General features: G+C 46.4%; 1 protein-coding gene across 3 annotated transcripts in view; it reads left to right on the top strand.

The window, feature by feature from the left end:
• The window catches only part of LOC133113933 (phospholipid phosphatase-related protein type 5-like), a 43,733-nt gene continuing 28,660 nt past the window's right edge, over positions 1 to 15,073 (top strand). For 2 of the 3 annotated variants that reach the window (XM_061223094.1, XM_061223095.1), the window contains exons 1-2: positions 2 to 392; positions 4,587 to 4,689. In XM_061223094.1, the coding sequence (XP_061079078.1) occupies positions 4,624 to 4,689 (66 nt within the window). In that variant the 5' untranslated portion in view covers positions 2 to 392; positions 4,587 to 4,623. Of the gene's footprint in view, positions 393 to 4,586; positions 4,690 to 15,073 lie in introns of all 3 variants that reach the window. The other variant, XM_061223093.1, reaches the window with a different exon arrangement.

The following is a 15,073-nucleotide window of genomic DNA, read 5'->3' on the forward strand; positions in this document are numbered from 1 at the left end:
ACTTAATTAATTAGCCGCATCTCCAGATCTGCGCGACGCCGAGGGGGGCGGGGGGAGAAGCTGCCACGGCAACGGGAGCGGAGGAGGGAGGGAAGACGGCGGAGATTCGTTTTTATTTCGTGCGCGCCGATTTGAGTGTGTGTCCACAAAGACCCAGTCTGCAGCCCAACGCTGGACCAGGCAGGAGGAGGGAAGAGGCGCTTTGATTTAACTGAACAGAGAGAGAGAGAGGGAGAGGAACGAGCAGTGAGCAGCGACCGCAGAAGAAGGGCCCCCTCACACCCCCCTGGAGGTCCGTCCACGGCAGTGTTTAAAAGCTCTAGCGCTCTCCGTCTCCTCCCCGACGCCAGGCATGGCTCCCGTGTAGGAATCCGAAGCCACAGCACCGCGAGGTAAGAGGCGTGTGCCCCTCTCCCGCATGCCGGGCTCACTGGAAAACTGACTGAGGTCGCGAGGACTGCTCTGTTTGTGAGGTCCTGGTGCTGGGTTTGGGGGTTTTTCTTCCTGGGGTGTGTTTCATTGCACACAGGAGGTGGTGTGTTTGGGCTGGAGTGAGTGAGTGAGTGGACTGAGGGGATCCCACCTCACTCATTGGTCCATAGCACTGGGGTAGATGGTCTCTCCAATTCATTCTATGGTGGTGCAAGCTCTGTGTGTTCATCTGTTATGTGTCTGCATCGATGGAGTGTGTGTATGTGTACCACGTGTGTGTCTGTGTATGTGTTATTGTCTGTGCTAGCATCTATTATAATGTGTATGTGTGGATGCATGTGTGTGTTATTGTCTGTGCTAGCATCTGTTATAATGTGTGTGTGTGTGTGTGTGTGTGTTATTGTCTGTATGTGCATGTGTTATAATGTGTGTCTGTGTGTGTGTGTTATTCTGTGTGGAAGCATATGTATTATTATATATGTGTGTATCTATTCTAATGTGTGTGTGTGTGTGTGTGTGTGTGTGCAGGCATGTGTATGTTATTGTCTGTGTGTATCTGTTCTAATGTGTGTGTGTGTGTGTGGGGTGTGTGTTATTGTCTCATTGTTTTGGGGGGTGCTGGGATTGTGAGGGAGCTCTGCAGGCAGCTGGGTGTGTTGTACATAGCAGCCAGGTGAACGTGCTCCACAATGCCGTCCAAGCAGAGATGGGCAGTAACACACACACACACACACACACACACACACACAAACACGCACACGAACATGCACACACACACAAACATGCGCACGACCATGCACACACACACAAACATGCACACACACATGCACGCACACCCAGACATGCACACAACCATGCATTTGCACTCATGCACTCCCATACATACACACATAACCTACACACTCATGCATGCACACCCACACACACACACACACACACACCCTGCACACTCATGCATGTACACCCACACACACACACACACACACACACGTATGCACACAAACACAGGCAGTCTTAGCAGTGAGAAACTGGGGGTGTGGTTTCCTTGGGGTTCAGCAGTGAGGGTAAAGGGAAGTCCATGTCAGAGACGGCTCTGTGTGGATGTACAAACGTGCTGTAAAAATAGCACACTGATCCACATCTCTCTGTCCAATTAGAGCACTGTCCTGGGGCACTACAGGGCCTCGTCTATATGGACATATGGCAGCCTTACACATGATCGTACACTCAGTGAGCACTTTATTAGGTAGACCTGTCCACCAGCTTGTTAATGCAAATATTTTGTCGGCCAATCATGTGGCAGCAACTAAATGCATAAAAGCATGTAGACATGGTCAAGAGGTTCAGCTGTGTTTCAGACCTAATGTCAGAATGGGGAAGAAGTGTGATCTAAGTGACTTTGATCTAAGCAGGTTTGAGTATTTCAGAAACTGCTGTTGTCCTGGGATTTTCGCACACAACAGTCTCTATAGTTTGCAGAGAATGGTGTGTAAAACAAAAAACATCCAGTGAGCAGCAGTTCTGCGGGCAAAAACACATTGTTAATGAGAGAGGTCTGAGAATGTCCAGACTGGTCAAAGCTGACAGGAAGGTGACAGTAACAGAAATAACCACACAGTGCAACAGGGGTATGCGGGAGAGCATCTCTGGACACACAAAACGTCATAACTCTAAGTGGATGGGCTACAGCAGCAGAACACCAATACGTCTAATAAATAGCTAGTAAAGTACTGAGGGAGTGTATATTGTTGATTGTATGATGGGGATACTGTGCAGTGGGGGTGTTCTCCGTTTCCTGTTCACCTTTTCTGTCCTCCAGCCCTTTCATTTATCAAATCCATCTACCTGTTTCTGCCTTTTCTCTCTCGTTCTCTCGCCTCCGTATCTTTCCTCTTTCCTCTGTCCATCAGCAGCCTTTCTTTCACCTCATCTTTTTTTTAACATTTATTTCAGATATTTTTCCCTTTTTCTTCCAATTTGGTAGCCAATTGTACCCCGTCTGATTCAATTAGAGCCTTCTTCAAGCCGTTTCGTCTCATGCTCGTGACCGTGATTCCGAGGCACCCGAGGTGCTTTATTGTGCGGCGATCTACTAACCCTGCCAAGTCCCTCCCTCTGGAGCAGCGAGCCAATTATGCTGCTCCACGTGAGCCGGCCAAACTTGGCTTTTGGCAGGACCGGGAATCGAACCCCGATCCCCGGTGCGCAACTGCAGCGAACTGCAACCGCAAGTCCGCTGCGTCTTAGCCTGTTGTGCCACCATGGCCTCTTTCACCTCATCTTTATCCTTCTTTCTCGCTGATTTGTCCAGGAGACTCTTCAGCCAGGCCTCAGCAGGGTCAGACTATCTCCCCCTCTCTCCTACCACATTCTTTTTGTCCCACATTTTGGCAATAAAAGTGAGTACTTAAACAGACAAATGATGGTCATAGCCTGTAATAATAACACCAACAACAGCAATGCATTTTATTTATTATACCACTTTTCAGGGTCTTCAAAGATGCTATGTAGTTTGACTCCGGGAGGAATATGGCACGCCTTATCATTATTATGGCTATTGACTGTGTGAAGGTTTCAGAAGCAATTTCCTGTGCGTGTATTTTATATGTATGAATGGAGATAATAAAGTAAAAAGATGTGCTTCAGTAGGGCTCATTCCCTGCCTGATGGTCTCCTGTCTGAGTGAAGCTGGCAGGCGTTCAGCAGCCATCCAGTGGGGTCGTGTCTGTAATGCTGCCACTTGCTCTCTTTGGCCAGGCTCTTTCGCGCCAATGCGCGGCTTTGAATTGAAACCGCTGGCTTTCCACCCGCCCTTTACCTGGGAGTCAGGTGTGAAGACAGTCTGGCCACAGCAAACAGCAGCACTAATTGTTCAGTTACGTACACGTTAGAAAAGAAAGCCTGGGTCCGATTTGGATTCGAGGGCCAGATCCGGTGATCCCTGGCGTGCACCACACAAGCCAGAAAAGCGGCGACTCTGAGATGTGAGCATTTGCGAGGTGGTGAAATCCTCTCGGAGAGAGAGCGGGCGCGCGCGTGCGTGTTGAATTTGGGACGGACGCGCGGAGCGCCTTTTCGTTAGGCGGCGTGTCCGTCCTCGGCGGTGACAGTTACAGCGTGTTCCTCTCCCGCCCCCTCGCCCACGGGCTTCAGAAACGCCTCTCTCTCCGGCCGCTAAAAGGCCAGCCTCATGGCTTATTCATCCCCCCTGCCGGGACGCGGGGTAAAAGCCGGAGCGCGGCCGGCGCTGTGGCGCTGGTGCATGGGAAACGCGCGGGCCCCGGGCCTGTGGGGGCCGGATGTATAATTGATCGGAGGATTGCCGGATGTGCGGGTGGGACCCGCCACGGCCTCACGATTCCCGCCTCCTCTGTAGCTCCTGGCTGCGGCGGCTCGGAACGCCGTTTGTTTTCCCCTGATCCGCCCGGCCCGTTTGGGAGGAGATGACGTCAGTGTCACGACTGGAGTTTGTGCGCTTCCAGATTAGCTTCTAGATTTTCTCTACTTGTTTTTCCCCAAACTGGGTGTCCCGGGCACTGGGGCTTGCTCAGAGCTGTCCTGCTGTATGCGCTGTTCAGGGAGCTCCTGTCAGATGTCTGCAATGTTTTTGGGGGTGTGGTTGTGTGTGCTGAAGAACCAGGTCATCTTCTTCGCAGTGGTTCAAATCCCAGTGATTGTGTTGGCTGTGGTTCAAATCCCAGTCATTCTGTGGGCTGTGGTTCAGAACAGTGTTTCTGTGCGTTTATGGATCCTGTTGTCTTCCAAACTGTGGTTCCACCGTATCTGGTTCTATGACTTTATGGATCAGGCTGTTTTCTGAGCTGTGGTTCTGTGTGGTTCTGTGTGTGTATGGTCCAGACTGTTTTCTGAGCTGTGGTTCTGCGTGGGTTCTCTGTGTGTATGGGCCAGGCTGTTTTCTTAGCTGTGGTTCTGTGTGGTTCTGTGTGTGTATGGTCCAGACTGTTTTCTGAGCTGTGGTTCTGCGTGGGTTCTCTGTGTGTATGGGCCAGGCTGTTTTCTTAGCTGTGGTTCTGCGTGGTTCTCTGTGTGTATGGGCCAGGCTGTTTTCTGAGCTGTGGTTCTGCATGGTTCTCTGTGTGTATGGGCCAGGCTGTTTTCTTAGCTGTGGTTCTGCGTGGTTCTGTGTGTTTCAGGACTGAGGGAGAGCTGAAGGAAAGAGGAAAGTGAAAAATGGCAGGAGAAAAGCTGGGAGTGAAGAACAGCAGCAGCATCGTGCCCTGCTTCCTGTTTGTGGAGGTGAGTCCGGGCCTGACCGCTTTCAACCAGTTCTGACTGCTTTCGAGCAGTCCTGACCGCTTCGACCAGTCCTGACCCCTTCGACCAGTCCTGACTGCTTCAACCAGTCCTGACCGCTTCGACCAGTCCTGACGACGTCAATGAGTCCTGACCTCTTTGCTTTTCATTCTGTACTTCATTTCAACTATTGCTGTACTCAGGTGTTATGAAATTAATTTCTTCACATTGCATTGCTGCATCTACTTCTGGGTTTATGCATGTTATTCAGTTGACATTTTAAAAACAAAAATTTTGTTGATGTGCTGACTGTCGACAGTAGCTTTTGAGTGCAATGTGGAAATGGTTATTGTGTCACCCAGTGTATGCGAGCTTTCTGTTGGTTAGGGGTCCACGTTTTCTCATTATTTATAAATAGGTCTTCCTCTGACTCTGCTCTGTGCAAAAGAAACAGGCTGGTGACATCACATATTTGAGAGGAGAATCACAATTATCGACTGTTCATTCTCCCATATTGGCAGGGGGATTCACACAGGAATTAAGGAGAGTTGGCCAGTCTATTCGTGCGGAATTGGACATGTTCAACCCCACATCGAGTGCCAAATTTATGAAATAAAAATAACAAAACTAAAAATATGCTCTCGGATTCCATACCTGACTGTATGAATATAGACTGACAAGCAAGGAGCCAAAGAGCTGCTACACACAATATGTGAACTGGAGCAAGTCTCTCACCACTCAACGCCACGGGGCGACATTAGCTCAGGCGGTAAGAGCAGTCGTCTGGCTGTCGGAGGGTCGCTGGTTCAATTCCCACCCTGGGTGTGTCGACATGTCCCTGAGCAAGACACCTAACACAATTGCTCCTGACGAGCTGGTTGGTGCCTTGCATGGCAGCCAATCGCCGAATGGGTGAATGAGAAGCATCAGTTGTACAGTGTTTTGGATAAAGGTGCTATATAAATGCAAACCATTTACCATTTACCCGCAACATGGATGAGCTAGAAAGTCTCCATTCTTCTTCAGCACTGTTCCTGCATGGGAAATTCTGGCCTAGCATGGCAATATTCCACATTCATGTCATTCACAACATTGCCTTGCCACAGTCAACATTCTATTTTTCATTTTTCTTTATTATTCTGCCACGCCACATCCATCTTTTGGTCAAAGTCTTGTGGTTGGGCCTCTCCTCCGTGCAGTGCTCTCTTGCATTGCCACACCTCTCCCAAAAATCCCAGAGGATTCGACGATGATTAAACATCACTCTGACATTCATTAATCCCCATAATTGACACAGCCCGGTCTGTGTTTGCTCTCATGTTTGTAACTCCACACAGCCAACAAACAAGCCCTCCTAAATGGTGGCATAAGTGTAGCAGCAGCTAATTACTGCCGTGCGCTGCTAGTGGCTGTGTAATCACGCTGAATTGTTCCCATGCCACCCGTGCAGTGTTTATGTCCTGCGTGGAGTTCACGGGAGAATGATGGACGCAGTGCTGCTGGTTCATTTCGCATCTGGATCTTCTCCTCGGTTTCTATGGATACGGGTAGACGGGGCAGCCTTTTTCGCTGACTCCGTTTTTTTTTTTTTAAGTGTGCAATTACGTCCCGGTCGCCATCCTCAGATTGCCCTTCCAATGTGAGGAGTAATGTTTCGGTGTATCAGGCCGAGGAAACGCGTCCAATGTGCCTCTCCAGACGCAGTGGAGCAGTTCCTGTGGAAGGCATACTTAACTGTCTGCCTTCTTTTGATGGAACAATTACAATTTTAGTGTTTAGCGGCTCAGACGCTTCTTGTGTGCAACAGCAGATATTTTATACTGTAAATATCTGATAACCTGCTTCCTTGTTAAGACATTTAACATTCATAAGTGGTACGTTTATATTACCACAAATTATTATTCTTATTCTATCGGCATTCATTCCCATGGGAAAATCAAGGGAAGAGGTACTTGTGTGGCATAAAAACGGATATTTACGCTTGTTAATAAATGCTGTAATGTGTTTATATGTATAGCCTCTTGAGGCTCGACAACTTGCTTTGATGTTACTTTAAGTGTATTTATTTTATTTTCTTGTTTTTTTATTTATGTTTTATGGATTCATTTCTTTTATCCACTAGCTACCATAAAGCTGTCAGAGGTTCAGAAACTGTGAATATCTACAGTAAAATACCCCTCACCTCACCACAAAATATGAATGAATATTAGGGGGTGACATTAAATAGCTCAAAGCAACCCACTGGCTTTTAGAAACATTTTTAGGTATGAAGAATACCACACATATTCACTACCTCTCTCACAGGGGGTAATGAATGTGTATTTATATGAATTCATTACATATACGCATTTTTATTTATTACAAATAATCTGCTTATTTTATGCTTTTTTGTTTTTGTAAAAGCAAGTGCGTGTTTGTTTTTATGTCTGTTAAGTAAAACTTATATTAGATTAATTGAAGATGATTATTGTTATTATGTGGGATATTCTAATTATTTACATTGCCTGGGCAAAATTTTCATTTCTTCATCCTAGCCTGATTTTGAGCCTTAATGGTCTTTGAATGGGATTCCCACAAGAGGGCGCCATTTAGTTTGGGTTTAATGCATTATGGACAGTACCGGACAATTACCAGTAGAGGCTGCTGTTGCACCTTGAGCTTACCTATCGATGCTAATGTGTTTGGTTGTCTTACACAATTCACTCGTCAGATTGGGAGTGATGCCCTACACCATATTATTTAACTATGTATTTGGGTACTATAGATATAGGAGTTCAGAGGGTCATGCAAAAAATAGTGAGACAAAATATGTGTTATTATTATTATTATTATTATTATTATTATTATTATTATCTATTTTAATATATTTAATTATTACCATTATTATTGTTTTTCCTCATTTGAAAGCCCTGTACTGTACACTGACAGAGCTGGAGATGGGGTGAATCATGAAATTAGCTCAATTTGTAACCAAAAAAACAAAGTGGCACTATATTCTCTCGTGAACTGTCTCATGAGGACCGCCAGCAGCATACAATTTAGGAAACAGTGTTTGTCTTTACATCAATAGCCACTTTGGCTCTGACTGCCGCTTGATCTTGGCTGTGTCGCATCAGTTCCTATCCCCGCCACCGCAGTAGCCTGTTGGGACATTGGCTCTCAGGACTGAAGGCCTTTTTGAAGCATTGCAGAATGCTCCTGGCATCTCGGAGTACAGTTTTTATGGTCATTTCAGTGTTTATTTTCCAGTGGGGGATTCCTTGAAGTGAATACATCATCGGAGGCTGACTCGGGTCCTGGACTGCTGCGTTATACACAGGCTTTTGTTGTGACTCAGCAGTCGGTTGATCAGTTAAAGCAGTTGATTGTAGTGATGTCACTTGGCAGTGGTCGATCTGGGGTGTAAATCAGTTGATGACTTTATGTTGAAAACAAAAATCAGCAGACCCTGTAGCTCTCCAGGGTGATGGTTGGTCACCCCTGCGATAGGTAAATCAGTTGATGACTTTATGTTGAAAACAAACATCAGCAGACCCTGTAGCTCTCCAGGGTGATGGTTGGTCACCCCTGCGATAGGTAAATCAGTTGATGACTTTATGTTGAAAACAAAAATCAGCAGACCCTGTAGCTCTCCAGGGTGATGGTTGGTCACCCCTGCGATAGGTAATGTAAATGATTTATGCTGTCAGCGATTAGCACTGGTGTCTTACTTATCTGCCCGCTATCCCGACTACGGCAGGCATTTTCTCACTGTGTGCTATTTTAGTGCTGCTACCTTTCTCTCGAAGAATGGTTTGAAGTTTATCCAAATCAGTTACAGTGTGTGACCATTGTTTCACCTATCCTCAGTTGGATAGAAAGTCTGTAATTAGAGTGTTTGTGTGTGTGTGTGTGTGTGTGTGTGTGTGTGTGTGTGTGTGCGTGTGAATGGACATAGTGTCCTCTTTTTCACTATTCTCACTGAAGGGGTTGGGATTAATGTCGATTTTATCTGAGGGTGGTGTTAACGATTACCTCCTCCATTTTGAACTGCACCTGTTCCCTGGCCTAGTCTCTCCTCCCTTCTTCCCTCTCTCCTACCTCCTCCCTCTGTCGTCTTCCTCCCCTCCCTGGTCTCCTGTGGTGTCGGTTCTGCTCAGTGGAGCGCGGCTGATAGGACCAGACTGGGGACCGGCATGAACTTTAATGGACAGAATGTGTCTGCTGTACGCCTGGTCTCCCCGCTTCTGAAAAACACAAAACTGCTCTTTTACAAAACACACCGTTAATGGCGTCTGGGGAGAGAGGGCTGGGGGAACTCTGAGTAACAGGGTAGCTATGAGGATAGATAGACTTGCAAATAGTAGTCTAGTTTAATTTAGTGTATGTGAGTGTGTGTATGTGTGCGTGTGCTTGTGTGTGTTTTGAGTGTGCACATGTGCTGTAAGTGTATGAAAGAGCCTCTGTATGTCTCTGTGTGTATGTTTGGATTGTTACTTGTGGGAGGAATATGTTGTAACTTCGTGCTCCACTGGGGTGCAGGGTGTGTCTTGGGGGACAAATAAATCCACCCTGGGAAATGTAGTTCTCTGTCCTCACTACGTTTCTCTCATCAGCATTATGAGGAATGTATGTATAGAGTTGCCAACAATCTCATATCACAGAGTGCTTGCCAGCACTTCAGAAATGAATTGTCTCAAGTGAATACTATTGCTTATAATACATAAATTATTGTGTATTTTGTGAACCGCAACGGGTCACCGCAGTGCCACTGTGTTGTGTTCCCGTATTCTGGCAAAAGAAGTGTTGGCATCCCGAGTGGTCCAAATTACATTTCATTACAGTCAGCTAAGGAAATTGACCCCCAAGGGCTAGATTATAGTAATCATAGAAAATGAACATTTACGCATATGTGAATCTGCAGAGCCATTATTCTGGCGTGGGCTGCTGTCAAAACGCATCTGGGGGCTGTCTGTCTAGGTGGCCTGTAGCGTAGTGGTTAAGGTACATGACTGGGACCCGCAGGGTCGGTGGTTCGATCCCCGGTGTAGTCACAATAAGATCCGCACAGCCGTTGGGCCCTTGAGCAAGGCCCTTAACCCTGCATTGCTCCAGGGGTGGATTGTCTCCTGCGTAGTCTAATCGACTGTACGTCGCTCTGGATAAGAGTCTTGCAGTATTCCGCACTCCTCCACTCCTAGCACACTGGGTGTTGGGAGTGCAGGATGTTTCAGGGGAGAGGTAAAGAGGTGAAGAGGAGAAAGGAACTTGGATGGATGGAAAAGTGGCAGTTGGATGATACTGAGGAAGGGGCGAAAGGTCAAAACGGGAGAAGCAGATACTAACAAACAGGAATGTCAGAAAATAGATCATCACACGGCGTAACGTTAAACGGCTGAATGGATTTCGTGTCGGCGTGCGAATTTGACAGCGTGCCCTTCTTCTTAAAGGTGAACGACAACCTTAAAGATGTTTGTTGTGGTAAAAAATTGCCATTTCCGTAACCGAAACGGTTCTCGCCGTTATGCAATTCCGTTACATCTGTACTGGTCCTGCTCCAGCACGTCTCAGCGGGGGTTGCCATGGTGAGGGATTGTCAGCGAGCCCCAGCGCTGACGTGGCCGATGGCGAGAATCTCCCTGTGATTCAGCGTGTCGGGGGGAGTTATCCGCCGCCGTTTGTCACGGCAGCCCCCTCCAAGGCCGCCGCGGACCGCACGAAGCAGCTCTCCTCTGCTAGAGAACCGGGATTTATGCTCTTTCGCGCCAGAGTGCGTATGGAGCCTGATTTGTGCCGGGAGTTCGAATAAACGATAAACGAGCGTGAACAGGGATGTCAAAAGATGGCGCCGAAGAGCTGGCCCGTCGCAAAAAAAGGTTTAGAATGTCTAGAGGAGGGCTGGCCAACCCTGTTCCTGGAGATCTACCGTCCTGTAGGTTTTCACTCCAACCAAAGTAAAGCACACCTCATTCAACAGCTAGAGCAGGGCTGCCCAACCCTGTTCCTGGAGATCTACCGTCCTGTGGACTTTCACTCCAACACTAACAAAGCTCACCTCATTCAACATCTAGGGCAGGGCTGCCAAAACCTCTACATGAGACCCCTGATCTACAGGAACAGGTTTGGCCGCCTGGCCTAAAGACTGGGGCTACTATAGCATGTCAAAATGTGTAATCAAAAAGCAAGAATGGCTGACATTAAAGTATATTAACGTGATGTTTCCTCCTTTAATTAAGTAACAATTCTGCGTGTAAAAGCAGCTGCGTCCCATTTGCCTATCATTACCTTCACATGCAATCAGACTAATTAGGGCCACTGAAGCTGCTAATTAAGATTGTGTGTGTGAGAGAGAGACAGAGGCAGTGACAGAGACAGAGACAGAGACAGGGACAGAGACAGAGGCAGAGGCAGAGGTAGGGACAGAGACAGAGGCAGGGACAGGGACAGGGACAGAGGCAGAGGCAGAGGCAGAGGCAGAGACAGAGAGAGGGAGAGGGAGAGAGAGAACGTCTTGGGTCAGAGTAGACAGCATACATTAGTGTCTGTTGTTTTTATGTTAACTGACAATTGTAACATTGTCGTGTGTATGCTCACTCAGTTAAATGAAGCACGCAAGCTGAATTTAGGCAGAATTTAGGCACGCAAGCTGAATTTAGGCAGAAAAACTGAAACCTCACACACAACTGGCTGGCCGAGTCCATTTCTCTCACACGGAGGAGGTGTGAAATATTTTGTCCTGTCTTCCAGGAGCCATTTTAGTCTACACAGAGCATTTCAAACAAACAGGAGCCCTTAACCTGTCCGATTATAGCACAGTACTCCACTGACAATAACATGGGTCTCCCTGAGCTTGTGCTGAACTCGCAGGTCACCCCCAGATATTGCACATGGATACATGATCCCTCTGCTGACACCGTGTGGCTAAAAAGCTAAAATTTCAGCAAAAATGTTCACTGCTTGCATTCGGAAAGAACAGAGACTTCTCTCTTCTTTCAAATCGCAGGAAAGCAAAATGGAGGCTAAGAACCATCACCGTAGGATGAGCTATGGGGTCTCTTGGGGTAAACTTCTGACCACTAATAATTCCTGCGAAAACACTTTGGCATAGTCCAATCTACTGTGCCACTGTCTCGAGAAACGAATCATCTGGGTATTTATTCTGGAAAAATAGTAAATATTTTTAAGTGCTTGGTTCTCCTCACCCAAATCTTGACCTGGGTTTTGTAGCTTCACTGCCCCGCTCTGAGCACCATTTTCATTCAGGATTGGCTGCGTGTGTTCACACGTGTTGCAGGAGGCGTGTCCGAGCCTTGCCCTCTGTGAAGACGTGTCAGCTGTGCTGGCGAGAGGTCCTAATGGGCTCTCCTCCGTGGGGATAACACACACACACACACACACACACACACACACTCACACATAACACACACACACACACTCACACATAACACACACACACTCACACATAACACACACACACACACTCACACACTCACACATAACACACACACTCTCACACATAACACACACTCACACACTCACACATAACACACACACACACACTCTCACACATAACACACACACACACACTCACACATAACACACCAATACACATGCTTACATACGCATGCACACACACACACACGCAGGGTCATGTACACGCACACACAATCACCTGCATGCACACACACATGCAGACATGCAAGCATGCACCCACACACACGCACACACACACACTCACAACTCAAGTTCCTTCACTACATGGCAATAGTCTATTGTCTCGTGGCTCATTAGTGACCAATACTTGAGGCATTTCATTCATTTAGTATTTTGTAGAAACTGATGGGTAACAGTGTAATGATGTGTCATAACTCATCACCGCGGAGATGAACTGTCAATCATGGTTGAACATGGTAACCTTTTGTGCACACAGGCATGTACGCTGCTTAGTCATTTTTCCCCATTCCTGCTTTTCCAAGATGCAATGAAACACATTTGTTACCATGACAACACTCAATTGCGTGCTCACAGTGAGAAATCAATGGAAGCCCCTATGACCATGCCTAACTGCTCTGCTCTTGCTCAGGACTAACAGGCAGAACAATGGATTGCATTCCTTATATTTATTTTTGTGCAGTTGTATCAAGACAACAGTTAATTGATGCAACACCTATTGCTCATAAAATCATATTAAAAGGAAAAATTGTTTTTTAATTTCTACAAAATTGCATGTTGACCACATACCGACACACTTTTGCACACAAACACACACCCGAGCCCAGCCGCCCACACACACACCCACATGCCTGAACACACATGCACACTTGCACGCTTACATACACACACACATATACAGTATTCCTGTGTGTAAAATAAGCGGAGGTTCCAGGCTCTCTGCTGGGGGCTGTTTGGTGGTGGCAGTGTGCCCAGGCTCTGGTAGCATGTGGTGCACATCTGGCAGATGAGCAGGGTCAGCCATTTAAGTATCTGGGGTGAAAACATCACCTCAGAATGGCATAATGGTTTCTGACACCCATCACTCAAACACCCGTCACACAAACACCCATCACACAAACACCAACACCCATCACACAAACACCCATCACACAAACACCCATCACACAGACACCCATCACACATACACCCATCACACATACACCCATCACTCAAACACCCATCACACAGACACCCATCACACAAACACCAACACCCATCACACATACACCCATCACACAAACACCTATCACACAAACACCCATCACTGAAAAACCCATCACACAAACACCCATCACTCAAACACCCATCACACATACACCCGTCACACAAACACGCCTCACACAAACACCCATCACTCAAACACCCATCACACTGACACCCATCACTCAAACACCCATCACACAAACACCCATCACACATACACCCAGTGTGATGCCTGGAGTGCCCTCCTTTATGTGATAGAGATCCAAAAATACAAATTACTCCTTGTTTAACATGTTTAACAGGAAAGGTGTGTGCACATCTGCATTCATGCTCCTGTTGATTTTCCCTGCATTCGGCATTCTTATCTTGTACTATAAAATAAAATTACTGGGATGTTTGATATATGTGTGTGCAAAAGTGCCAGCCCTCACTAATAACAGTGCCAGACCAGCAAAAGTATTGGCAACATCACTAAAGCACAAAATGTCAGCACTTTGAAATGGTGAAATCCATTATATAAATGAAACATTTTACTGTTCTTTTACTACCATTCTGGAGGGCTCCTGGTGTCATTCTCTGTAAATGTATGTTAACTGCAGGACCGCAGGAACCATAGGGATGAGGCCTGGGGGACGGTGGGAGGGTTGAGTGCGTGGCACACTTCCTGTCTCACCTTTATCCAACTGGGCTGAATGTGAAACAGATCCAAGAGTGGGTCAAGGTGTTCTGCAGTTTCTCAAAAAGGCAGAGTAGGGTGGCAGTGTAAACTAGTCAAGAGTTACAAAAACACTGTGGGTGATGAGCCTGTCTGGTTTTCAGAAATAGAGGAAGCACTCCAACCTGCAAAAATAAACCCATCGCACTCACAATTGGTTTTCTATTTGCATAGTTTCTTATTAAGTGCATTTTTCAGTCAAAATGAAAGTTTTGTTTGTTTTGGCTGAAGCCTTTCCTCAAGGGGCTTTGGGTGGAAAACAGAACATTTGGTGCTGGCTCTGTTTTCATTTGCACACTTATTAAAATGAAAATGACCAGAGATAATGCAGAATTCATAACAATAATTTGACATTGTTTGGAAATGCATCCTCTATTTTTTGACATTTTGACATTTTTCTCCCCAGTTGCAGCTTGTTGAATTCATGAGCTGTACTCTCCCACTGTTTGGGGTGCCTGCTGTTGAGTGGGGTTTTTTGGGGATGTCTGGTGATTTTTGTTGACATGTGCGAATGTTTGTGTGTGTGTGTGTGTGTGTGTGTGTGTGTGTGTATATATATATATATGTGTGTGTTAGTGTGTATGAGTATGTGTGTATTTATGTCTGTGTGTGTGTGTGTATTTATATCTCTGTGTGTGTGTATTTATGTCTGCATGTGTGTGTGTGTGTGTGTGTGTGTGTGTGTATTTATGTCTGCATGTGTGTGTATTTATGTCTGTGTGTGTGTGTGTGTATTTATGTCTGTGTGTGTGTGTGTGTGCATTTATGTCTGTGTGTGTGTGTATTTATGTCTGCATGTGTGTGTGTGTGTGTGTGTGTATTTATGTGTGTGTGTGTGTATTTATGTCTGCATGTGTGTGTATTTATGTGTGTGTGTGTGTGTGTGTGTGTGTGTATTTATGTCTGTGTGTGTGTATTTATGTCTGCGTGTGTGTGTGTGTATTTATGTCTGTGTGTGTGTGTGTGTATTTATGTCTGTGTGTGTGTGTGTATTTA

Source organism: Conger conger, chromosome 16 (assembly GCF_963514075.1).
Source record: "Conger conger chromosome 16, fConCon1.1, whole genome shotgun sequence".
Lineage (NCBI taxonomy): Eukaryota > Metazoa > Chordata > Actinopteri > Anguilliformes > Congridae > Conger > Conger conger.